Source organism: Solanum dulcamara, chromosome 11, assembly GCF_947179165.1.
Source record: "Solanum dulcamara chromosome 11, daSolDulc1.2, whole genome shotgun sequence".
Lineage (NCBI taxonomy): Eukaryota > Viridiplantae > Streptophyta > Magnoliopsida > Solanales > Solanaceae > Solanum > Solanum dulcamara.
The window spans coordinates 56199944-56226201 of NC_077247.1; the positions used below are offsets into that span (position 1 = coordinate 56199944).

A 26258-nucleotide genomic window follows, 5' to 3' on the forward strand; every position below is an offset into this window, starting at 1 on the left:
TTGGTGGCAGAGCCATCTTGGGTTTAGGGGTTCATCTGAACTCACTTCGACAGAAAATTATACTATTTATATATTATTAGAATAATTTTTTTATGTCTATATAGTAAATGTCGAACGTCATTCGTTATTATCTAATTTTTCAAATTTTAAAATTTCTTAATCAAAATCCTGACCTTAAAAAAAATTCCCTACGAGATTTCCAGCTCTACAGTTCAATTTAAATAGCGACCTTGTTGTCTTATACTCTCCAATTCCAGTCATCAATTAAAGAAGGATAAATTTAGGATTGTTACTAATATAATTGGTGGTCCTATAACTACGTGTCAATATCACTTTTCTATTGGATTTCATATGGGCTTATTTGTGTGTGGTAAATACACACAAATGCCAGATAAGCGCGCTAATAGGCCGTCAAATGTCGTGGACAGCCAATGGCCGCAATAATTACTCAGCAAAAATGACACTCATTTGTTTTATGCTCGGAAATAAAAATACGTGGTAAGACATTTCTTAAAATTTAACTACGTAAATAATATATATTTTAAAAATATTATATAAAGAAAAGTTTTAAAAAAAATTTGTTTGGATATGCTTGAAATGCAAAAATATCACCCTTCCTATCGAACTTATGAGTTAAAATAAATTTTAGATTAATATTAACAGTTAGTAGACTACTCAAAATTAAAAATTTAATATATAAAAGATTATTTGATTATTTTTTTTGTGATAACATTTGTTGGTGATTATTGTAGTTCTATTTTCATTGCACGATATAACGTCCTACAAGGAGATTCAATTCAATCATAACATATGGCTCCTCCACTGGGCTAGCTTCACGGCCTCATTTTTGTGGCGCCACACATAAACGCAAACATACCCTTAAATGTTTGATACAATGTAAAATGTCTGTCATGAGAGTGTCTTAATTTGGAAATCATTTTTTATTATCATATTCCAATGTTTGCTTGAGTATCAAATTATAAGATGATATTTGGTATATGTTGTGGGGATATTTAAACTTATTGAGCTTGCCAAATATTGAGTCCTGATTGAAGCATCTATGAATTAAAAGTTAAAATGTGTGAACAGGAAAATCATTTTATTCTTAAATGAGGATATCATTTTTACAATTTCGATATAAAAATAATTTATATAATTCAATGGTATACATTTAATTAATTGAGCGAGACTTTTGTTGGAGAAAAATCGTATGCGCTACACCACTTGCTAAGTAGAAAAAGCAATAAATCCAACAATTCCACCATGTTAAGGGTGTGATTTTTTTTTTGGAGAATATTGTGCGAGCTTGATTCAAAGCAGACAATATCATACCATGTTAAGAGTATCATTTAGTTGTTTTAGCCCAATAATTAATATTTGAGTCATATCCATCTCAATTTATTGCTTATATTGTTTACGTTTCAAATGCACAATTCTAAACATATGGTGGTGTTGAATCCTATATCTATTGTGAGATTAAAGATTAAATCTCTGTATTAATAATATTGGGCAATTCTCACAAACGCATCGCCATTTTTTTTAATCTCAACAATATCAATCACACCTTTTTAGAGGTCTTCAAAAGGAGAAGGAGCTAGTAAGAATGCATAATTGGGCATCCATACATTGGGTACACCTAGCTAGGTGTTATTTGTGGCACCTAAGTTCTAATTTTCTAATAATGAAAGGTTTATTTGATGACCAAAAACTCTACCCCTTAATAAAAGTGATAGAGACACCATTCAAAGAGAGCAAATTCGGTCCATAGATTGTCCCCGACGAAAATTATAATCAACAAGCTTTTTGGACAATACTTGGTTGACGTTCAAGAAATAAATATTTTTAATCAAAAAGAAATTTAAAGTTAAAATTGTGCTTGAAAATGGATTTCAGTTGAATTTTTTAGTATGTGCAAATATTATTATTTTTTGTTGTTGTATTTGCAAAAAATGAAATTGATTGATCACGTAATTCCTGAGGCAATGAAGAAGTCAAAAAGTCATTTATAAAAAGTACTCTTAATTAGAAGGTAGATTAGATAGGACATCTGGCTTAGTTGCTACAAATTACAATGAACCTGAAAGGAAAAATATGGGGAAGCCCTTTAAATGATGATATGACAGAAGAAGTGAAGTATTCTGGATTAATTGATCGGGTAGGGTTGGGCACATAGAGAGGGTCCACTGACGGCTTGCTATTAGCTGTAATATGTAAATTCGAATTTCCTATCGTCGTTTTCTTCTATAATTACTCATATATAAACCTCACAAACTTCCACACTATCACCACAACATCCAATTGTATGATAATCATTATATACAATTAGATAAACGATGGCCACATTCACTTCCTCTTCCTTAAAAAAATCAGCTTTCGTTCTAATATTACTATATGCCTTGACCATTTTATTCTCTGTAGTGAGTGCACGACCAGCCACTTTTTTACAAGATTTTAAAGTCACTTGGTCTGACTCTCACATCAAACAACTCGATGGCGGCAGGGGAATTCAGCTTATTCTTGACCAAAATTCAGGTATCATCCTATTAACCTTTTTAAAACATTATCATTGTTGACGGAGTCATGATTTCAAATTTTAATACTTTTGGTACTGAATTTGGTGTGCATTTTATAAAATTATGGTTTAAAGTAGAACATACGTACTATTTATTGAAATTGTACAAGGTTTTTATATGTATATTTATATCTTGGTAATTAACGAAAATTATAAGTTCATAGGAACCATAGTCGCCTTTGTTTTTCATGCTCATGCATGATCCACGATAATGATGAAATATGGTTATTTTATTTTAGGATGTGGATTTGCTTCGAGAAGCAAATACCTGTTTGGACGTGTTAGTATGAAGATCAAGCTCGTTCCTGGTGACTCTGCAGGGACCGTCACTGCCTTTTATGTAAGTATATATATATATGGAGTAGTTATTAATTTGAAACTTGATATGACATTTCTTGACATTCTTTTTTTAAAGATGAATTCGGACACAGATAACGTAAGGGACGAACTTGACTTCGAATTCTTGGGAAACCGGACAGGGCAACCGTACACTGTTCAGACGAATGTTTATGTCCATGGAAAAGGTGACAAGGAACAAAGGGTCAATCTTTGGTTCGATCCATCCGCTGATTTTCACACCTATACCATTTTTTGGAACCACCATCAAGCCGTGTAAGTACACATATATATGTTACACATTTTTAAAACAAGGATAAAAATAAGGACCGTACAATTCTTTGTTCCAATTTAGGTGCCTCACTTTTTTTTTGTAGTTTGTTTTAGAAAAGAATATCACTATAATAACTCTTTTATTACACTATCTTAAATAACATGTCTAAAATCATGAGATTCAAACACCATTTTGATACATTATATGCATTTTTATTTTAAGACAAGATGATTCTATTTTTTTTTTAACTCCATACCAACTCAAACATATTAGTTACCGTTTTCACTACAATACAATTGATTAATGTCTATCCCAGAAACTTACATGTATAATTGACTAAGTATTAGTAGTAGTACTTAAATTACTAAAAAAAACCAATTGTTTGTAAATTTGAAGGTTTTCTGTGGACGGAACACCCATTAGAGTGTACAAGAACAACGAAGCAAAAGGAATCCCTTTCCCCAAATTCCAACCTATGGGTGTTTACTCAACCTTGTGGGAAGCCGACGACTGGGCCACAAGGGGTGGCTTAGAAAAAATAAATTGGAGCAAATCCCCGTTTTACGCATACTACAAGGACTTTGACATAGAGGGTTGTGCAGTGCCAGGACCAGCAAATTGTGCTCCGAATCCACGCAATTGGTGGGAAGGAGCTGCTTACCAACAACTCAGCCCAGTACAAGCAAGGCAATATCGCTGGGTTCGAATGAACCATATGATATATGATTATTGCACCGACAAATCGAGAAACCCCGTTCCCCCACCAGAATGTAGGGCCGGAATTTGAAAATTTTCCTTAATTGTGTATACATAAGGGGAGAAAATTAAATTTGTGCCCGTAGATATGGACAGTCCCGCGTATGTCCGAATGCTCCGTTGTTATATATATGTACTAAGATTATAAGGAGTGGCCAAAAGTTAATTGTCGTTTTATTGCTGTAATATATTGTTGTCTGTATGTATTGTACACGGTACGAGAGCCAATAATGTTTCTTCTTGTTTGATTGAGAAATGAGTAATCTGATGATACCTCAGAGTAGACTGTAAAGCTACTCATCAAGTGATCGTACGTATCTCGCTTTTCTTACTCTTGCTTGTTATAATATTTCTATATTAATAATACTGTTCGAATACTACGTACCTGTCATACAAAACAAATTAAACAACAAAAAAACATGAGCTACTAGGAGAATCATAAAATCTGCCACAAGATCATATTGCCTTAATCTTAAATCATGAATTATCAGAGGCCTATGTTCAAGTATGACAAATTAACGTTACGCGATTCAGCTACCTAGAGAGGAAAACTAAAAAAGAAACATATACAAAAGTTGAAAATTTGTCGAATACTTTTCTAACTTTTTTTTTTGGGCGATTATATCGAAATTCTAGTGTTCCTTATAGTGTCGGTAATACACATATATTCTTTAAATTTGTTAGATGGTCAAATCTCTCCTCTATAAGCAGTACTGGGAGGGTAATTGAACGTCAAACTACCTCCCTAAAAGTGCCACAACACCAACCTTATCTGTATTGAGGGACCGCAGGCTATCTATGAGAGTTGAATACAACAACAATCCAGTGAAATCCCACAATGTGCTCTGAAGAGGGTAAATTGTACGCAACTTGGTAGGATGACTGTTTCCGGAAGACCCTCGGCTCTATAAAGCATAAAACAAAGCATAAAAAGACGTTAGATAAGAATAAAAAATTAAGAGGTTAATAAGTTCAAAACGATATGAATCTATCAGAGTTGAATACTAACTCTATTTTAGCTTTTGTTAATCTTATTTTAGCATATTCTTCCTAGCATATTTTGATCACTTTTAACTTGTGAAACTTTAGTCGGCCTAAAGTTTGGTATTATATATTATTAGACATTTGAGGTGATTGGTTAAAGTGTACCAGACGATAAGGTTGGCATTATGCGGAAGAGCTCATATAACTCGGACTGGTAAAGTTATCATCAATCAATTACATTGTCCTGCAAGCACAAAAGCAAGAATCGAACATATTATTGGAGTATTATTATGGCGTAGCAATGTCGCCTAGAATAGTGACCAGTTAAATATTTTTTGCCAAAAAATTAAATTATATATATATATAAAAAAAAATCTGCCTTCATCTCCTAATACAAATCACGTTCGTTTCCTCTTGGGCCCACTGACCCAATAGTCATAAACTAGTCGGTCTCATTTGTAAGCCAAAACTTTACTTTTTATTATCATTGCAATCCTCCAATAATGCTTTGGCACGACAACAGTGCTTAAGGAATATGGGCCTTTTTATGTGTCCCAAATTGTACTGCGGCCTACTCTCTCATCGGCAATTGTACTGCGGCCTACTCTCTTTTAATCGCGTGAGAAGATAGAAAAATAGAAAAAATCAAATTTCAAGTGGATATTTTTAACTATTAAATGCCATATAATTAATATAATGATTTATTTGTTTCAATCGTATTTCTCTATACTTTTTATTTAATATATATTGCATATTTTATTCTGAATGTATTTTAATTCTTTTTCAGATGCAATGATTATTTGTTGATATATATTTCTTTTATTTTTCAAGGCCCAAATTTACAATATTTAGCTGAAACTTTATTTATTTTATCCATATTAAGAGAAGGTTTAGCCAAGAAAAAGAAATCAGATATTTTCTACAAAAAAAATTGTGTATTTTCTTCGTGCAAAGTTTATTTATTTCAATTGTGCATTGTTCCTTTTTTGGGTCAAATAAATAACATATTTTGTTGAATTTTTCTTTAGTTCTTTTTTAGATACAACAATTATTCTTTCTAATTGTGTATTTTTTTTTTCTGGTCTTGATTAAAATATCATTATCTTTAGTCAAATAAAAAAATATTTAGTCAAAATATCATTGTTTCAATCTTTTTTAATACAAAATTGGCGTTGAAAAAATGATTAAATAATTAATGAATTTAAAAAGGTAAAAATATAAATTTTATTCTAAAAAAAAGGCACATGGACAAAAATAATTCATGTGGCAGCGCATGTATTACACACCCATGAGTTGCCAGCATTCACGGGGGTCGTGACTATCAAATTACCAAGTTGAGAGAGGTAATTAAGCTAACACAAAATTTAGATGTACACCTAATAAAAATCAACAAATTTAAGAGGATCATGATCTATTTTGCCTTATATATTATGTATGGAGACTTAATTATATACGGTGAATGATGAATCATACTAATATGTAAGTATTGTTAATAAAGATTGTTAAACGGTGGAATACACCAAGTTTTATATGACTGATCTTATTTCAAATTTGAGTTTTCTATGTAAATTTTTTAGCATGTGTATATGAGATCTCTGTCGTAATTGTATGTATAAAATATCTATCAAATTTTTCTTTGACGGTATAAGAAAGCTTTTGATTAATGACCTGTGTATTAATTATTATAAAAACTGATCTTACATGTATCATTTTGAGATATTTGTGCGATCACTTTGTGTATCAGTGTAAATGATATAACTATAGTTTACAAAAATATTGAAAACTGATGTGTATCGTTAGAATGTATGCTTCCATCAAAATAGTAGGGACCGGGTCCCTTATCAGAAATTAGTACAGAAATTTAAGGAACTGAAAGATAAAATAGACACAAGATTTTTTACGTGGAAACTCCTTGCTCAAGGAAGAAAAACCACGACCTATTCCACATGATTTCAGCTCAAATATTCACTAGAACAACTGAGCCAAGATTCAGATTACAAGCTATTGTAACCTAGGAATTGTCTCACAATCCCTCTCCATCCTTGTAACAACTCTGTTATAGATTTGAAACAATAACTCTATGACTTTCTAAATCACTAACCTCGGAGATGATTTAGAGTTCAGGTGGTCTCCATAACTACCTCTAGTTACTTCGACAAGATGAACAAAAGAGATAACAAATGAGAGCTGATCTAACTTCCTTTAAAAATTAGAAGTAGACCTTACAAGATTAAGAACAAGAAATTACGATTCTAAAACAAGAACAAAAACACTAATAACTCTATTAGATTCTTGGTCTTCTTCAAGAGCAAATTTTCAATACTTTATGAATTTGTCAAATCATTAAAATCCAAGTGAGAAAATGTTGTAAAGAGTATATATCATCGATATACCATGTGCTGGACGATTTGTATTGGTTAGACAACTGGCCTTCTCCACAGGGATTCGGCCGCGTACACACAGGCCTGCAGATTTGGCAAGATCTGTTATGTACTATTTGTCTGCTATCGTTATCAGCAAGAAGTCCTCAAAGGGACCAAGTCCTCTACCTGTTCCCTGAGTTTGTCAAATCATTAAAATCGACTTCAAGAGCATTATCATGTTTAAATTTTTTATGAATTTTAATCTATATCAATATTGAGATATGTGTGGTCAACTGTACATGAAATGTGTATATTCCTTATATATTAGTCTTAAATATATTGAAAATGTTTCGTGTCTAAAAACATTAGTATCAATTGAGATGTATGTAATTTGTATAAATTGAGATATATACATACATATATACATAAGCAATTTTGAACTTGACTGTATAATTATGATCTTTGAAGTTTGTTTGAGCAAAAAACGGAGAAATCAAAGCAGGTGATAATATTGATTTGAATGTGAGAGAGAATTTTTTGATCCTAAATAAAATAGAAAAGAAGATTTCAGTCATAATATATGGAAGAAAATCGCTAATTTTCAGCTGTAATTGGGTGGTTCATTATTTTTATATAGATTTTATAAGAAATTTATTACTATAAGTTGTAACAGAAATCTCCTGTTATGTTATATAATTATAGATCTTATTTTGTATATATAGGAAAATCACTGATTAACAGAAAGAGGCTAGCTGCGAGAAGTGGCTTCTATATATCTTAACAAGTTATATCCTCAACAAACTTGAATTAGGTCCTGAGCCTATTTATAAGCAATAATGCATGATTGGTCATCCATCCAAACAATGGGTACATGCACCCATTATTATTTATGACAACTAATGTAACACCACTGCCTAATGAAGTTTGTTAGTTGATAATTAAATGCGCCTACTCTCAATGTAGATAGAGACCTCTTTAAAACACTAACAACAAAGGCGGAGAAAAATAAAAGCAAAAGCAAAAATATAAAAACAAAGAAGGTAAATTATCAGTGTTTTAGTGCACTTAATTTCATGATCAATTATATTACCTTCCTAGGGATCGTAAACCGTTGAATACTAATTTAACAAATCAGGACATTTAACTGCAAAAGTAAAGCTATATATTTAGAAGCTAAGATCATGATACTTTGATAGAAACATGCATATATAGAAGTATCTCTATGTCTAACGTGTATCTATATCCCTATAAAGTATAAACGTAGCCTAGGATGTGATAGGAACGATTTAAGGCCGTATCCAAAGTCAAAGTAGCGTAATAACATTAGCTCACTAAAATAAACTAGCTCAATTCATCCAAATTGATCCACCCATATAATATTAGCTCAACTCATCTAAAAATGCGGTTGATTTGGACTAAGTACGCGCGTATTAATTAGTTCGAAACAAGAGATACTTTATCAAAATATTAAAGAAAACATATAAAGAAATTGAAATGCATTGGGAATTAACTCATTGTTTAGCCCTGCTTCATCCAGCTCAACTAGTTATTTACATTGAACAATCACCAATTTATTGATTCAGCTCATTTTATTTTGCCCTACATCAGCTCAAACTGTCCATTTATCAGCCCTAATTTCTAAAAAAGAAATAAGGAGAAAGGGGTTTGGGGACAGATTATATATAGCAGAGGGAGTAGATTAGATTTATAGTACATATCGCTAACTTATTAGAGGAGTAAGAGTCCTGAAGGAAAAAATATGGGTAGTTGTTAAATGATAATATGATGATCATCAAAATTAAGTTTAGCACAGAGAGATAGGTGCAATAATAGATGGTCCATGTTATGGCCGGCTTGCAATTAGCTGTCAGGAAAGGTAATAATCCTTTTGATGGAGGCTTTCCATAATTTGAATTCACCAGTCTCCATCATCTTCCTTTCTTTCATTTCCTTCTCCTCATGTTACGCATATATAAACATCTTAGCATTAACACAATCACATAGGATTCTTCTATTTTGTATAATTCATATAATATATACACTTCTTTTAAAATAAAATTCCCTAATAGAGAAAAAACTATGGCCACATTAGCTTCCTTTACCTTAAGAAATTTAGCTATCATTTTAGTATTGCTATATGGCTTGACCTTTTCATTCCTAGTAGTGAGTGCACGACCAACCACTTTCTTACAGAACTTTAAAGTCACTTGGTCTGACTCTCACGTCAAACAACTCGATGGTGGCAGGGCAATTCAGCTTGTTCTCGACCAAAACTCAGGCAAAATTTCACCATAATTTCCCACCTATTTTATGTTAATTTACCATTCACTACAAGAAGTTAAACCTATGCCGACATTTTATAAATTTCATTAGGGGTGTCAAATGGACGGGGTGGATTGGAATTGAAAATATTAAAATGAGTTGAAATAAAAATCGGGTTGGGTCATGACCCGCCCAAGTTTACTTTGGGCTCAATTGGGGTAAAATTCGGGTTGGGTAATGACCCGCCTAATTTGACCCGCTTAATCTCAACAATTTTAACATCTTATTATTTATCTTTTATAACCACAATTTGAATTTCAACTCAAGAAAATAAAAATAAAAATCCACAAATTGATAGATTAATCCTAAAAGATATAAAATAGATAGTAATTCATACCTTTAATATGAGAATATACGTTACACCAATGCAAATAAAGAGCCTTAAAATGGGTTGAAATTGAAGATTAAGTTGGGCTCAATTGAAGATTTTTTAAAAATGGATTAAGCTTGAATGGGTTAAAATTGAACTCAATACAAATTATCTTGAGTTCAACCCATAAAAGTTTGGACGGATTGAACGAATTAGCTCATTTTGACATCCTTAAATTTCATATTAAGTGCCCTAAAATCACTTAGTGACATGTCACTTAAATAAATGTTGTCATCGTATTTCCATTTTTCTGACGGTGATCCTTGGGTTTAAACTGTGTCATGTTCATGCATGGACCAAGTAAATGAAATATCGGTGTCATTTTATTTTAGGATGTGGATTTGTTTCCAAAAGCAAATACCTATTTGGACATGTTAGCACGAAGATCAAGCTCGTTCCTGGTGACTCCGCAAGAACAGTCACAGTCTTTTACGTAAGTGTAGACTACTTAATTACTTACCACTAGATTTCATTTTTAGACTACTTAATTAGTTATCACTAGATATCATTTATTGGGTGAAAAAGAGGAATCAAAATGAAAACAAAGAAAATGTAAAATAATTTACACTATAAAGATAGTTTAATCGATTATGACAGATTATTTATTTTACTTATAGACAGTTACTTGTAGTGATGGTGTAAAAAAAAAATTATACATTGTCAACGGACAAAAGTTTAGCTTGTGGGAATAATACTATCGTTTGTCGAATTCTTAGGAAACCATTCGGGTCAGCCGTACACTGTCCAGAGGAATGTTTATGTCCATGGAAAGGGTGACAAGGGACAAAGAATCAAACTTTGGTTCGATCCATCCGCTGATTTTCACAGCTATTCCATTGTTTGGAACCACCATCACACCGTGTAAGTACACATAATAACGTAACATCATATCTCTTACATCTTTTAATTAATCTATATAAAAAAACAAAAATAATAGTGTAAATACTTTGCTGTTTGTAATTTTGAAGATTCTACGTGGACCAAGTTCCCATTAGAGTGTTCAAGAATAACGAAGCAAGAGGAATCCCATTCCCCAAATCTCAACCGATGGATGTCTTCTCAACATTGTGGGAGGCCGATGACTGGGCAACAAGGGGTGGCTTAGAGAAAATAAATTGGAGCAAATCCCTTTTTTTCGCATATTACAAGGATTTTGACATAGAGGGATGTACAGTGCCAGGACCATCAAATTGTGCCTCGAACCCACACAATTGGTGGGAAGGAGCTGCTTACCAACAACTCAATGCTGTGGAAGCAAGGTGATACCGTTGGGTTCGAATGAACCACATGATCTATGATTATTGCACTGACAATTCGCGTAATCCCGTTACACCACCCGAGTGTGCAGATGGAATTTGAAGCCTCGATCAAGTGTTTTCGTTAGGTATACATGTTAAATGTTGCATATAGTCGAATAAGTGAATAAAGTAAAAAGAAAAAGATCTAAATAGAAATCCTACATGCATGATTTCCATCGTTACTGACCCTATGTTATTTATAATTTGGTTGATATGGTCATGGGGCGCTTATATATGAAAGTTCTGTGTTGTGATGATTTGTGAACTTGAGATCTACTAGAGATCTAACGGTAAAGAGTGGGCAAAAGTCAAATATATCATTTTATTGCTTAAATTGATATTGAGCCCGTTTGGATTGGCTTTAAGTTGGTCAAAACCAACTTAAAGCCCCTTTTTAGCTTTTGGACGTGTTTGCCTAATGCGGACTTTAAGCCATAAAGTTCTTAAAGTCAGTCAGAAATGAAAAGTTAGGATTTCTAACTTTTTTTTCCAAAGTGCTTAAAGTCATTTTCTTTGACCATGAAAATTACTTTTATATCCTTTATATTTTAACTAAATTCTCAAACTACCTTTTTTTATTCTTTTAACCCTAAAATTCACATCATAAGCACTTTTATCCAAACACTCAACTGCTTATTTATAAAAATAACTTTCAGCACTTCAAAGTTCTAAAAGCACTTTATACATAAAAGTTACTTTTTTTAAGCCTATCCAAACGGGCTCATTGTCTGTATGACTATCAAATGTATGATTGAAAAATGTGCATTGGGTATTGAGATGTTTATTTTTTTCTTGGCAAAAAACTATTTTCAACCTTAAAATTAGGGCTACTTGACGTCTAATTGTGAGCGTACTCATTATTGCTCTTTCTCGATAACATCGATTGTACGTGTCTGGTTTTCTTTTGCCAACTACCAGTAGAGGCAATACAAATTAAGAAAAGTCAAGGAATAAGTAGAAAATCAGCCCACATTTTAATTTATTTACAGGCAGACTTATTTTATATATTTGACTAACGAATTTTGATCGAGTGGCAATATGTAACTTACCCTTTAATTATTTGTTCTAAAAAGGTTCAAAAATGTCATTAATGAATTAAAAATAGTTTTAAAATATTCTCCTTCCACTTAGTGAATAAAAAATGTCCATATAAAAATAGTTTACAAATGTCCTTCTTTCACCTATTGGATCAAAAATGCTCTTAACCTATTAGAAATTATTCAAATTTACCCTCCTTCTACCTAAGAGTATATTTATCAACTATTAAATACTATTTTAAATGCATGCATTTTGTGCGATCTTAATATATTTTATCAATAAATATAATATTTTTATAACATCAAAATATTTTTAAAAATTCTTTTTAGACTTCAGATTTGAATAAATTAAAACTCAACTTTTTAATTCATTTTACTTCTATTAGCATCTTAGTTATATGTCTTTTTCCATTGTCTAACAATTTTAGTCTTTTAAAACTACTGAAATTTTTGTATATAAATTAGGTTAACTAATATTGTGTATACACTCAGGAAAAAATTCAACAAAAATCATCTTTTTTATGGGCATACATAATGAAATTTCTCTTTTCCATGACTAAGACAATATTTTTATACAATATACATTCGTGTTAATTCATACATTAGTTCATATATTTTATTGAAATCAAATACTTCAATTAGGTAAGACAAACAAACAAGATTTTGTTTTAAAAAAATACAAATAAAAAAAGCTAAATAATTGTCAAAGTACTGTTAAAAAAATTATAAACATATAATTAATTAGAATTAGTAAATTTTTGAGTCATTTCTAATACATTGAGAGGATTTTTTATCTTATAGGGAAGGACAAATTTGAACCATTTCTAAATGGTTAAGGATATTTTTAATCCAATAGGTGGAAAGAGGGCATTTTTGAATAATTTTTAATATGTTAAGGATATTTTTGACCCAATATGTGAAAGTAGGATATTTCTGAATCATTTCTAATATGTTAAACGGTATTTTTGAACCTTTTCACTTATATGTTTGATCTCATCTCGAATCAATTCAAGGGATTGAGCCCAAACTGCTTTAAAGCCCAAGGGTAACCCAAGTTAGCAAGACTTAATATTCAGTCCATCTTAAAAGTAGGTGATGGTTAAGAAGTTGGGTAGGACTACTATGGACTCGAAAATCCATAAAAAGTAGATCAGGACTTTACTAGTCAAAGGCTCAAAGCTAGTTGAATACTGGGCTATTTATTTTAAAATAATGGGCTCTCAATTGGGTTATTGGGCTGGTAAGATGTTTCCTAGACATTCTTTAAGTTGCTTCTTCCTTCCGGTATAAAATTTAAATTGTTAAGCCACTCAGTTTTACAAAAATCCCATAAATTAGGTGGAATCCGGATATATCCTAAAACTTTCAGATATATTGCGTAAAGTGAGATATTCGACTGATACATCAAGTAAAGTCATATATTCTACGTCCCGATTCATCGCGTAAAGTGATGTATCCGATTGATACATCGTGTAAAGTTATATATCCGAAGTCCCGATGCATCACGTAAAGTGATGTATCTGACAGATACATTGTTTAAAGTGATTTATCCGAGAATAGGAGAGAGTAGGAATTTTTGTAATTTTTCAAATGATAGGAAATTTTAGAGAATACGGTAAATAAGTTGTGTATTTAGGTAATTTCCAAGCAAGACCTATTTTCTGTCATTTAGTTCGTTCGCACTTATGAATTGATCTTAAACTTAAATTTAAAATTGAATTCAGAAGTTGAAGTTTATGAGTTCTCGATAATCTCAAATTGTGAAAATAAAAAGTCATAATATGCGGTCAAAGGAGAATCAAACCCTCATTAAGAAGGGCAGCTAACCAAGTGATTGTTTGTTAATAGATTCCACAAATATTTCTTATATCTTTATTTGATTTTTTATTATAAATATAGGATCTGTGCAATTGCTTTCTCCAGAACACACACCAGATATCTTAGATCTGAACTTGTCACACAATATACAGGAAAAATATTAACTCTATAAAAATAGGAGTAAGATCTACGCAAATTTCACGCTACTCAAATACAACTTGTGTAACCATATTAGGTGTGGTATTGTTGTTATTTGTTATTGGAATAATTTGTACCACACTAGAACAATCATGCTTGAGAAAAGTCATATTTAGATGTCTGTATGTAGAAATAAAATATTTTGATATCAGGATGATAATGAAATTATGAAAGAGCCAAACTTACCATAAAGTTGGACAGGTGCTTTTGAACTTCTAGCAAACTAACGATGAGACAAGAAAATACAGTTTATTGTTACAACTATTAAACTACAAACGGAATTGTGAGACTGATATACGTCCGTAGCAGTTGCTTGTGAAAATGGAAGAAAACAATTGTAGCCAAATTGCGTAATACAAAAGTTATAGTATTTCCAAATCTGAACATACATTATATTAATTACGTAATGGGAAATTTTTTCCTAATGTGGGGCTGCCTTTGGATGTAAAGTGGCAAATGTTCAGTGACTCGCGAGTTGAACTGAATTTGAATCGATTAAAATACTTTTAAATAATAAAAGAACATGTTTAAAATCCAGACAAAGGTTATTAATTTGAAATGAGTTTGAGTCAAGACGAGCTATCATTGGATCATACCCCAATTCCACCTAATTTTTATTAAGTTTATTTTCTTTATTTTTTAGTTCTAGTTTATTTAAGTATCGATCAAAGGTAATAAATTATTTATTTTTATTATAACTATATAGCATATTAGCAAAAAGAAATTAAATATCTTAGTAAGGTCTCTCATGGATCAATTTGGATTGTATCAATTCAAATCGATTTAGGATAAATTGAATTGGACATGTTGAAATAAATAGATTGAGCGGATCATATTTCCGTGGGCTCTTTATGAGGTCCTATTTTGGATGTAATCAATCAATAAAGATAACGAAAGCCTCACATGCACTCGTACTTCCGAAAAAAACCTTCACATGGCATAACACTAATACAACTAATGAATGTGTAGATACTCTATCTTTTGAAGGTCAATAATACAGAGAAAGATTTTAAATCATGAAATAAATCGGTTCGATATAGCTACTTTATTGATTATTACACAGTGAACGAAATTGAGTCACGTCTATGCTTTCTTGTGAAAGGATTTCGCACTAGTACTAAAGCAGATACCCTCATATTACTACTTATGTGAAATGTTATTATTTGTTGTACACATGTGATGTTTAAGGATGTGGACTCGTCAACAAATAGTGGTGAATCATGACGCATAGTAATTAATTCTTGTAAACTTAGTGTGGATAATAAAACAGAAACAGTAACTGATTGGCCCTCTAATTTGTCTAATTAAGGCAAGAAAATAACAATTCCTTCAGAGAAAGGAAAGCGAAATCAGAATTGAATACTCCTTAACTTCAAAATTTATATGACATTATTTATTTGGGGATAAAAATTAAGAAAAAATGAATTATTGGACAAAATATCACATCATTAAGAGCTAAATAGACACTTTAAAATAAAAGTATTTTTAAATATACAGAGACGTCATTATTTTAACAATGGATTAACAAAAGAAATAATATCACATAAAATATAGAGATGAATAAATATTAAGACAATCATTTATTGAATCTATCGATGGTCGAATTAAAAATGTGGACATGTGGGAAAGCTACTGAATAAGAATCTGTTCTCATGCCTACACAAATCTTCTTCTGTTACGGCAGTTTGTGGTTTGATGGTATCTAACTTTTCTTATTTATTTATTGCAGTGGCCTATCCTCTTATCCACACCTTTTTTCTTTTAAATTTGTAAACCCCAATATTTTACTTGTCTTCTTTTTGCAGGAAGATGACAAGTAATAATAATGCAGTTAGATCCAGACAAATATGAGGAACCACCTAATGATCGAGACAACATTAATTAGCTATGATGTATGAAAAAAATTATGCAGGATTGGATTATAATCAAAGCGATTTCTAGATTGACAAAAGATCATAATTTCCCCGCCTAAGCTAAGCGTGGACATCTTAGATTGAAATAATTCTCTTAATTTGATTTTCCATTTTTTTTGAAAAAGGATTGGATTATAATCTTATTCGGAGTTAGTTTTGGCTTTAGAAAAAAATATCACTCTATAAATATGATGATTTGAGAGAATTATGCAATTGCTTATTGATAGTGTCTCTGAGAGACATTAGACACATAAAAGAGGTTTTTGAAAGAGCTTTCAACAAGAGAGAAGAGAGAAAAAAATAGTGTTTTCCGAAGCAGTTTTGTCTCTCTAGCCAGCAACTTTCAAATTGTTTGTCGATTTATTAATCGTTGGATCGAGATGAATTTTTTTTTGAGTATTCCCAACATCATAGTGTTTGATTTGAACGATGGAGATCAGATTTGGTGTTCAACAACATCCCATTTTAGATCCCGAACAGTAACTTTATTTTGGGTGGTTTTCTTCTTATTACTTTTGTTGGTATAGCTATTGATTTTCCTTGCTTGGCAATTGTTCTATAGACATTTAGGAGAAAATTTATAACCCTCTTATTATTATAGTGAAGCAATTCGAATCTCGAAGATTCCGTAGTTGAAACTTTCAATTTGAAGGGTTTTCCACATTAAATTTAATGTTATTTATTTATTTTGTTTTCGAATTTACATCCTTCTGCCATAACACTTAGGAGAAAGACATCAGCTGAAAAGATAACTTACACGACAGTGGCATATCCAAACAAAGATTTGTGAGTTTGATGGTTGAATTCATTTTATCAATTTGAAATTTCTTAAATTTAAATTTTGAATCTGTAACTAATTAAAATCAGGGATTTTCATTACTACGTTAATAGTTGGTAACTGATTGTTCATTTATTTAAAAGCCAGGTGGAAAGTCCTCATTAGCGATAGTGATGTTCCAAATTAAACAGAGGAGATCAAAATGTATATGGTCCCCTATATATAAATGTCTTTAGAAGGATTGCCTTAACTATCGATTTATTCTCTTCCTTTAGGATATTACACATCCGTCGACCTCCAATTGATTGAGTTTTGACTATCTCGAGTTATCTTTACCCCTTGCGTGATAATATTTAATTCGATATTTATTTTAATAAAAAAAATAATTTTCAAAATAATTGTCTGGCTATAAAAGATATAGAAGTTTATAATAAAATATTGTAAAAATATAAGACTATTTAATGCAACTGATAAATGAAGTTGCCACCGGGCAACACTACACATCATGACCTTATAGCAAATAAGCAACACATACTTGTCAGCGCTCAATTATTTGAGGTTTGGTTTTCTCCTTGTAGCTTTCTTAGTCAACTATGACCCTCTCCTTTAGCCTTTACAATCGATGAAAAATGCCGTGGGAGGAAATTAAATAATGAACCTTGTCTAGTTGCATTTGAAGAAATTAAATCCGATTTTAATTTACTAATTATCTAATAGTTGTTGAATAGCAGACCTACTTAGACATGCTGTTGAAATGGTACAAAGCCTGCCACTTCTCCAGCTTCTCTAATTTCAATTTATTTATCTTACTTATTTTTAATTTATTTTAAAAAAATGTCATTTTTTTTTACAATTTCTTCATTCTAACTTTTCACATTTTATGTTTTAAAATCACAAAATTAAAAAATATTTTGATTTATTTTACATATTTTGAAGTATATACAATTATTAAGGGTGTGCAAAAATCAAATCGATCAATAAATCGAATCGAAAAAAAATGTTATTGGTTTATTGCTATTGGGTTAATGGGTTCTTAATGGTTTTATAAAAAAAAAATTATCGGATTATCGATTCATTATCGATTTTTAGTATTGGTTATTGGGTAAATCGATAACCCATTACGACAATAGTATTGTACTACTTTACTCTTCATAAATATTAATTATTACTAATAATTTCACATAATAGTATGCTGGAGTCTTCAAAGTACTTCTACTTCACACTACATCGTTTTAGTCTTTACACAAAACCTAAAGATTAAATTAAGAACTAAGATTGTTCAAGACTGTCTTGTTTGATTGCTTGGTTTTAGTTTTAGTTTTACTTTGTAATTATAGGTTTTGCAAGTTCGTAAACGTATGTAATTTGATTGTCAGAAATTCCATATTTTGTTTTGGTTGTAACATGTAATTGTAGCCTTTGAATTACATATGCTCTTATTGATGCAATTTCTCATTATCTTTTTTGTTTCAGTATAACAAAGCATTTACAGGCTTACCGAAAAAATATTAGAGAAGTATGAAGTCATATATTTGAAGGGGAGCCTTTGAGTAACTGGTAAAGTTGTTGTCATGTGACCAGGAGGTCACGGGTTCAAGCCTTGGAAACAGCCTCTGGCAGAAATGCAAGGTAAGGCTGCGTACAATAGACCTTTGCGGTCAGGCCCTTCCCCGGACCCTGCGCATAGCGGGAGCCTTAGTGCACCGGGCTGCCCCCTTTTTATGAAGTCATATATTTATTTTATGAGCATTTTTTTATTGGGTAAACTAAAAATCGAACCGTTAACGATCAAAAATCGATAAATTAAAAATCAGTAAAAAATATCTTATTGGTTTAACGTATTTAAAAATCGACAAATCGATAAATCGAACCGATAATACATAAAACCGAACTGAACCGACCAATAAATTATTGTTTCTAAGAGATGATGCACGCTCGTTCAGGACACGTGTCAAAGTAATACTTGTTATTATATTAGTAAAAAGAAAATAAAATGGAATCAAAATAATGACAAGGCTTCCATAATTGGTAGTACAATCATTAAAGTAATATATCCTAATACTGCTTTTGTATGCGTAATTAGCTGTTGATTAAGGGAATAAATAAGAGAGTTTCAACTTTCATGTCATGAAGATTGAATCCACCTAATCAGTTGGTTTGGCCATGATTGATCAAACCAAATATATTTTATTTTAATACTACTAAGTCACCAAGGCCAGTATTGGCTTATTAACAATTTAGCATTACGTTACAAGGACATGACAGGCCGACAATTTTGCCTACGTTTGACGTCTGTCGACCTATTTTGGTTGTTTCTCTAATAATTTTTCTGTTTTGTACAGTTGCGTGTGCATATCTTAGCAATACATAATCTCTTATGTGTCTCAAAGAGGCATTCTTAAACACTAATTCCAAAAGAAACTATCATATGCTATTTTCACACTTTCTTCTTCTAAACATATTTAACACTTATCCAAAAAAACAAAAAACTATCATGTGCTACTTCACACGTAGCTCACTTTCTTCTTGTCCAACCTTTGTTTAATTTAATCCTCAGTCTGTCTCACTATGTCTATATGATATGGTGTTTCAATTATGATAAGGAATCATATCGCGTAATACTAATTATATTCAAAGAGGGAACCTTTTTTATCTGAATTTTTTTCATTATAAAATCTCATACACAAAAAATATAGTTAAGAATGAAGACATCTTATCCAATATTTCATTGTATTCTTGATAGTTAGAATATTATTCAAATACTAGTTGGATCAAGTAAAAAATATAATGCTAAATTTTAAATTAATGAATTCAAGTTCTTGAAATTTTTGAGAATGGTTTAAATTAAAATGATATCAAAGATTCAAGTAGTATTCGAAAAATGGAAGGGAAGTGATATAAACTACGAAGAAAACAATACTCCTACTTAATCTTCCTTTTTGTTATTAATTTATTCTAGTTAGCATTTGGCCATTGAATTTGGATTTGGATTAAATTTTAAAATTTTATCTTTAAATATTTATTTGACCATTAAATTTAATTATATTTTTAAAAATTATCTTCAAACGAGTGTCTGTTTGACCATGAAATTTGATCAGATTTTAAAAATTTATTTTCAAGATATTTTTTAAGTTTTTAGGAGAGATTTCAATTTTACTCACAAGACTTCAATTTTTTTAAAAGTAAAATATATGTCCAAACATAGCTTCAAATTCTAAAAATTACCACTTCAAAAACTCAAATTTTAATTCAAAATCTATGTTCAGGAGCTAGCTTAATCTTTTGAAAATTTTGTAGTTGAAAAACACAGATGGGACAGTGACAGCGTCGAAAAATTTGCCGCCGGAAGAAAATTGTTTTCATGCCAAAATGTGCAGGAATTAGGCAAATATAAGAAGTATTAGTTACATGATAAAAGTGTTATACTTAATTAAAATTAAAAAGTAAGAAAATAGACCCTTTTTGTCTGCAAATACATAATTAAATTAAGAATAACATATTCATGGTTATGGATGATGATTAAACCACCAAGACATTGTTATTTTTTTTTGTTTAAATGTATTATTCTGAAAAGGCTACAAACATGGACATTTCTAGAGAAACCAATAATGAAATTCAAATGTGGACCACAAAAAAAGACCCATGATAGATCTTCCCAATGATTCACCTTAGGACTTTGTCCATGACCAATCATCATTACGTGTTTCCTAATCTATTCTACCTCCACATGCTTTTGCTCCCTTGACCTTTTTGGCCCTTTAATCTTGACCCATCATCCCCTCTAATTATTTCAACTTTCTATTTTTCTTTTTGGAAATACCAGCCAAATTAATTTCATCAAATCAAAACGTGTTTTCACTTCTATGTAATTAGTAGGTGGTTGGTCTCTAAACGGTTGTGAAAATTAAACCAACTAATTCATCTTGGAATCGGAGTTTGATTATTACCAATCGTTTGGACAATATTATGAATTATGGTAATATTTCTTCTCTATTAAAATAAGTATCGTTTTAATAAAAATAATATACATTTTTTAAAAAAACAATAAATATATTACTGAACTGTCCATACTTAAAAATGTCTCTATAAAATTGAATATTATTAAGAAGATGAAATATAAGGATATAGTTGGAATAAACATACTCTCTTTGTTTACTTTTACTTGTCATAATTGAACTTGACACACCAAAATAATAATTAACATAAATATTTTGCAGCACTATCCTTATTAATTGATGATTATTACTTCCTCCGTTTAAAAAAATGATATGATTTGGCTTGACATAGAGTTTAAGAAAATAAAAAAAACTTTACAATCTTGTTATGCTAAATTAAAGTTATGTCAAATGTACCAAAATATCCTTTAATCTTATGGCCTTAAATTAAAATGTTACCAAAATAGAGGGAGTATTAGATTATTTGGGAAATAAATAATTAATGATGAAGGTAAAATATGAAATGTTAAAAGTGATAAACAAAAATTAAAATTTTATTATTTAAAATAATAAATAAATAAAAGTAAATAGAATAAGTGTTAATTTTTTGTTTTAAATTTCTAAAATCACACATATTTTGAAATGTTATTTCTCGTAGCGTCCAATAATTTAGGTGTTGAACGAAACATTATTAATTAAAGAAAAGGGTGGGATTTTAGAAGGAAGTGATTGTTAGAAAAGACACATCAAAAGAGGTTGAGTTGCGGAGTCGACCTGAATAAATCATGATACATGGAAGTCTCGTTGTTCATAATGGAAGAGTTTTATTGTTAGAAACTTGGTCCAATGAGCGTGCATTTCACGTGATGTATGACCCACTCTTCTTTCTCTCTCACACACATTATCACAAATTCATGAATCAAATATTACGTCCAAATAAACAAAGAGAATTGTAATTCGAATATTAAAATTATCACAACTTTGAATTTTCAGGTCAACCAAAACTCAGACGTTTAACCATATTCCTACTTTCATTATACTACAATTTTTGTCTCTCAAGAATAACCGGTTATTATTATATATAATTTTTAAATATCTTAAATTTAAAATTTAAAATATTAACTTGATTAAATTTAAATTAATTCTAAAGAAAATGAAAAATATCAAAGAAGAAAAAGTAGTCGATAATTTTGATGGCTCCCTTTCACCTCAAATTATTTGTCATGACTCTCTTTTCATATATTTCTAAAAAAAAAAAAAAATTAAAAGGGGGATTTACCTTTTTTTTATTCTTCATTGATATTTAAACATTCACAACATCACTTCATAATTGAAGTATTTGTGGCCTTCGAGAACAGTAACTACTTATTCCATTTTGAAATAATTGATATCTTTATCTCGGACTCAATCTCTCTACTCGATCACTTCCAGAAAATAAGAAATGTTATACCCTCTTAATCTTAATTAAATGCATTGAAGAAAGAAGTGGTTATTTAATAATGTAAAATTATTTATTTTAAAAGAAAATAAAAAAATATTATTTATTTTGAAATAAAGGTAATATATATAAGGGTGGAATGAATTTTTTTTATCTATAAACTTTTAAAATAATAAATATTTTAAGATAACAAAGTGAATCATTAATTATTTGGGCATTCCTTTCTTTCTGTACACGCCTCTTGCAGGCAGGTAGTGCCCCCCGCCCACCCCACCCCCTTGCTCTTCTCAATTCATTTAGACGCTTACTCTATCAATTAACTAACAAAACTAGACAGATACACGTGAGCTGACCCCCACACCTACATATTAATATCAACCCCTCCTTTTCTCTTTCCCTACATTACACATCATCTCATCATCATTAAACACCTCCAACTGAATTATCACTATCTCTCTTTTTGTTTCCTAAAAGATTACTTTTTCTCCGTTTTAATTTATTTATTCTATTTTAATTTGATATTAAAATTAAAAATATTTTTAAATTTTATAAACTTAACTAAAAATATATTAAAAATTAAATAGATTAAAAAAATATATAAAACGGAGGGACTACTGTATATCCTTTTAACTATTCTTTCCTTTAATTTCTTTTTCAACTCTATACATGATGGATAATGCTTCAAGCATGCACCTGTCTAATCATTTATTATCAAAACAAGTGGCGCAACAAATAATATTCATTTTTGAACTAAGAAAAAAATACATTATCATCTCCATCTTCTCTTATCCAGAATTTTTCGGTCCGTCCAGATTTAATTCCTTTCTGATAATTATACGAATCAAATATAATTCACAAAAATCGTTTGGCGATAATAATACTCGAATCATCTTCTCACTCTTTTTATATTTTCCTTTTCTTTTATAACCTTTTTACCTTTTTGGACCTCTACTTTGTTCAAATCATGAGACCCCAATAATTGAGAAGATTACGGAGAGACAATAAAAAGGAAAAAATGTACATGACGAATTAAATAGAAAACGACGAAAGTAAGAATTGAAGATCAACAGATTGTTGTACTATGTATAAATAATAATAATAATAATAATCATAATCCATCCATATGTATATATTTCCTTAATGATTTACAGACTTATAATATGGACCACAAGAAAGAAACAAATTAAAAATATTGATTAGTGACCTTAATTCTAACTCTACACATACAACTGCACTAGTTATACAAGCCCTTTAACCAAAAAAAGTGGCGGCTTTGGGAGATCTTTCTAAACATTATGGATACTACTATTATTTATATATATGACCTTTTAATTAACAAGCTGCCGAGGGATTGGTGAATGGACTGTAGAAGTGAGGCTTTTGAGCTATAGTAAAAGCATTTTTCGACGGATTTTCTCCGCCGATCCTCTCGCATGAAGGACACATGGTTAAGGTTGCCGCCGGCAACTGCATGTACAAAGGTTGTGGTATTTTTAGAGCTTTCAGTTCCTGCAATTCCTTGTGAAGTCTTCTGTTTTCTTCTGTCAGTGTGTCACAGCATTTTTTCAGGAATTCACAGTCTACCTCTGTTTGCTTCAGCTTTGTTCTGTAAAAAGAAACGATCCCATCAATTTTATTTTCTCCACAAAATCGCAGAAATAAAATAAGAAGAAGAATATCATTATTAGTCCTATATATGTACCTGGCTCTTCTGTTCTGGAACCAAACTTCAACTTGGCGAGGCCTTAAATTGAGTTCTCTGGCTAAATCCTGTTTTTGTTTCTGCATAATTAGAAATTAATTAATTGTGAGTGCAATAAACAGAGGTAGGTGGATCTAGAATTTAAATAGAATAAATAGTGATGAAAAGTAGATTTGGAACTTACAGGATTGAGAGTGCTGTGTATCTTGAAGCTTTCCTCTAAAAGAGCGGATTGCGCTTTAGTGAGCCTAAGTTTCTTCCTAGCGTTAGAGCCATCATCATCTTCATCGCTTATAACTCTGGAGGAAACTCTTTCTATTTCCGTCGTTGTCTCTTCACTACCAACATCTCTCTCCCTTTTCACACTAGCATTTGAGTAGGAAGAGGCACCAGTACTATCTTGTCTGTACAAATCAGCCGATTCGCTAATTTTAATCGGCTGTTGTTCGTAGGTACGATCACCGGAAATTAGGCTTAAAGTTAGTGAAGGTTCAAACCCAAGAGACGGACCTTTGCTTACTACTACTGGTGCTGTTATTTTCCTTGATTTCTGATCGGCCGTTGAGGAAAAGCCTAATCCTAAAACTAGGCCAGTGTTGCAAATATCATCAAACCCCATCTATGTATTAGAGCAAAAAAGAAAACAAGCTGTGTATTGTGAACTTTTGTTGTGAAGAGGAATGGTGGAAAAGAGCAAAAGGGATGGTGGGTTATATATGAGGAGAGAGTTGGGGGTTTAGCTAGTTAGGCGTAGCTTCGGTTTGTTGAAATGTATAAAGTGAGAGTCTTTCAAGGGAAACTGAGGAGTAAGACTTTTGTGTCTTAACGTGAGGTGCTGTGGTGGGTTGGGTGACTATATATCTATCTATGATTAATAATAATCAAAAGAGTGAATGAGTAATGTATAGGAATTATTAAGTCTATTTCTTTCTCTTCATAGATTGACCATTGGAACCCCACTACTATTATCTCCCCAGTATATGCAATAACCAACAATCGCGGCTCTCACCCTTTTTTCCCGAGGATACACCTTAAGAAAATTATTTATTTAAAAGAATCAAATAAAATAAATATCATTAATATCTTCTTAATTTTATAAACATTACTATAATATATTTAGAAATCAATAAAAAAATTTAAACACCACTTATTTTAAAATTAAAAAAATAGTATTCATTCAATACTTACTTTTAGGTCAGAGTGATTAATTGAAGTTAATATCGAGAAATTGCTCTTCATGATTATATATTTAAATTTTAAGTTTATAATTTATTATTAAGAATGAAATAGTAGTTACAAGGCTCTTTAAACCCAGCAAAGATGCGCTCTCCCATACCTTGAACTTTTGGAATACCAAAAGAATAAATGCATATCATGAGTACGTGGATTCACATGGAAATGTAGAATCATTCGTCTGCCCTTCGCCACCCATCACCATACCAAAATTTCTCTCTTCTTTAATTACCACCAGCATTTAATTTTTTTTCTCTTTCGTACGATTCTTTGCCAATTCTTCACTTATTAATTATTCTTTTTTTCTTACTTTATCCACTATTTACTTATATCATCACATATATTTATGATTAATTCATCGATCATTCATTTACCAACTTGTGTGACAGCAGCCATGATAATGGTTGTTAGGTATAGCTCCATAACCATCTTATAATTCACTTATAGGAACTATTATTTCTCGGAAAATTTCCAACATGTACCTTATATATGAAGCGGAACATAATAAAGTACAGTTCCCCAAGATATTTAATTTCCCTTGAAATCCTCAAAGAATAATTCTTATTATTTCCAACAAAATAACATAAAGAATTTTCCTTAAGTCCAATAATTAAAGCAAGTGTATATAGAAGGAAAGATATGCATGGTTTAATTAATCGACTGCTTAAAATACCTTCATTTATTGGTTTATCCTTTTACTAGCTACCAGATTGAATAAATTAGTTGTATGATTAATATAAAATATAATTACTTGGTACAATATGAATATTGTGCGTGAGGTGGGTATAGTAAGGTTGGTTTGAAGATGAGATAGAGATGTGCACTATGTGAAGTGTAGAGCATGATGTCTTCATTGTTTGGTGTGTGATGAAAGAGGCAGCACATAGAGGAAGAAAAGTAGGTACAAAACACACTATAAGGGAGTTTCATA

General features: G+C 30.9%; 2 protein-coding genes and 1 pseudogene across 2 annotated transcripts; 2 read left to right on the plus strand and 1 right to left on the minus strand.

The window, feature by feature from the left end:
• The first annotated feature begins 2274 nt into the window (after nucleotides 1-2274).
• LOC129874323 (probable xyloglucan endotransglucosylase/hydrolase protein 7) lies at nucleotides 2275-4246 on the plus strand. Its single transcript, XM_055949583.1, has 4 exons — nucleotides 2275-2532; nucleotides 2812-2912; nucleotides 2988-3184; nucleotides 3579-4246. The coding sequence occupies exons 1-4, from the start codon at nucleotides 2334-2336 to the stop codon at nucleotides 3967-3969; spliced, it is 888 nt and encodes a 295-aa protein (XP_055805558.1). The 5' UTR covers nucleotides 2275-2333; the 3' UTR covers nucleotides 3970-4246.
• A 5118-nt stretch (nucleotides 4247-9364) lies between these two features.
• LOC129874488 (probable xyloglucan endotransglucosylase/hydrolase protein 6) lies at nucleotides 9365-11484 on the plus strand (annotated as a pseudogene).
• A 12001-nt stretch (nucleotides 11485-23485) lies between these two features.
• Nucleotides 23486-24932, minus strand: LOC129874852 (homeobox-leucine zipper protein HAT22-like). The gene is made up of 3 exons (XM_055950228.1): nucleotides 24279-24932; nucleotides 24095-24174; nucleotides 23486-23998 (listed from the first exon to the last, which is right to left on the minus strand). The coding sequence occupies exons 1-3, from the start codon at nucleotides 24711-24713 to the stop codon at nucleotides 23725-23727; spliced, it is 789 nt and encodes a 262-aa protein (XP_055806203.1). The 5' UTR covers nucleotides 24714-24932; the 3' UTR covers nucleotides 23486-23724.
• Between the last annotated feature and the right edge of the window lie 1326 nt (nucleotides 24933-26258).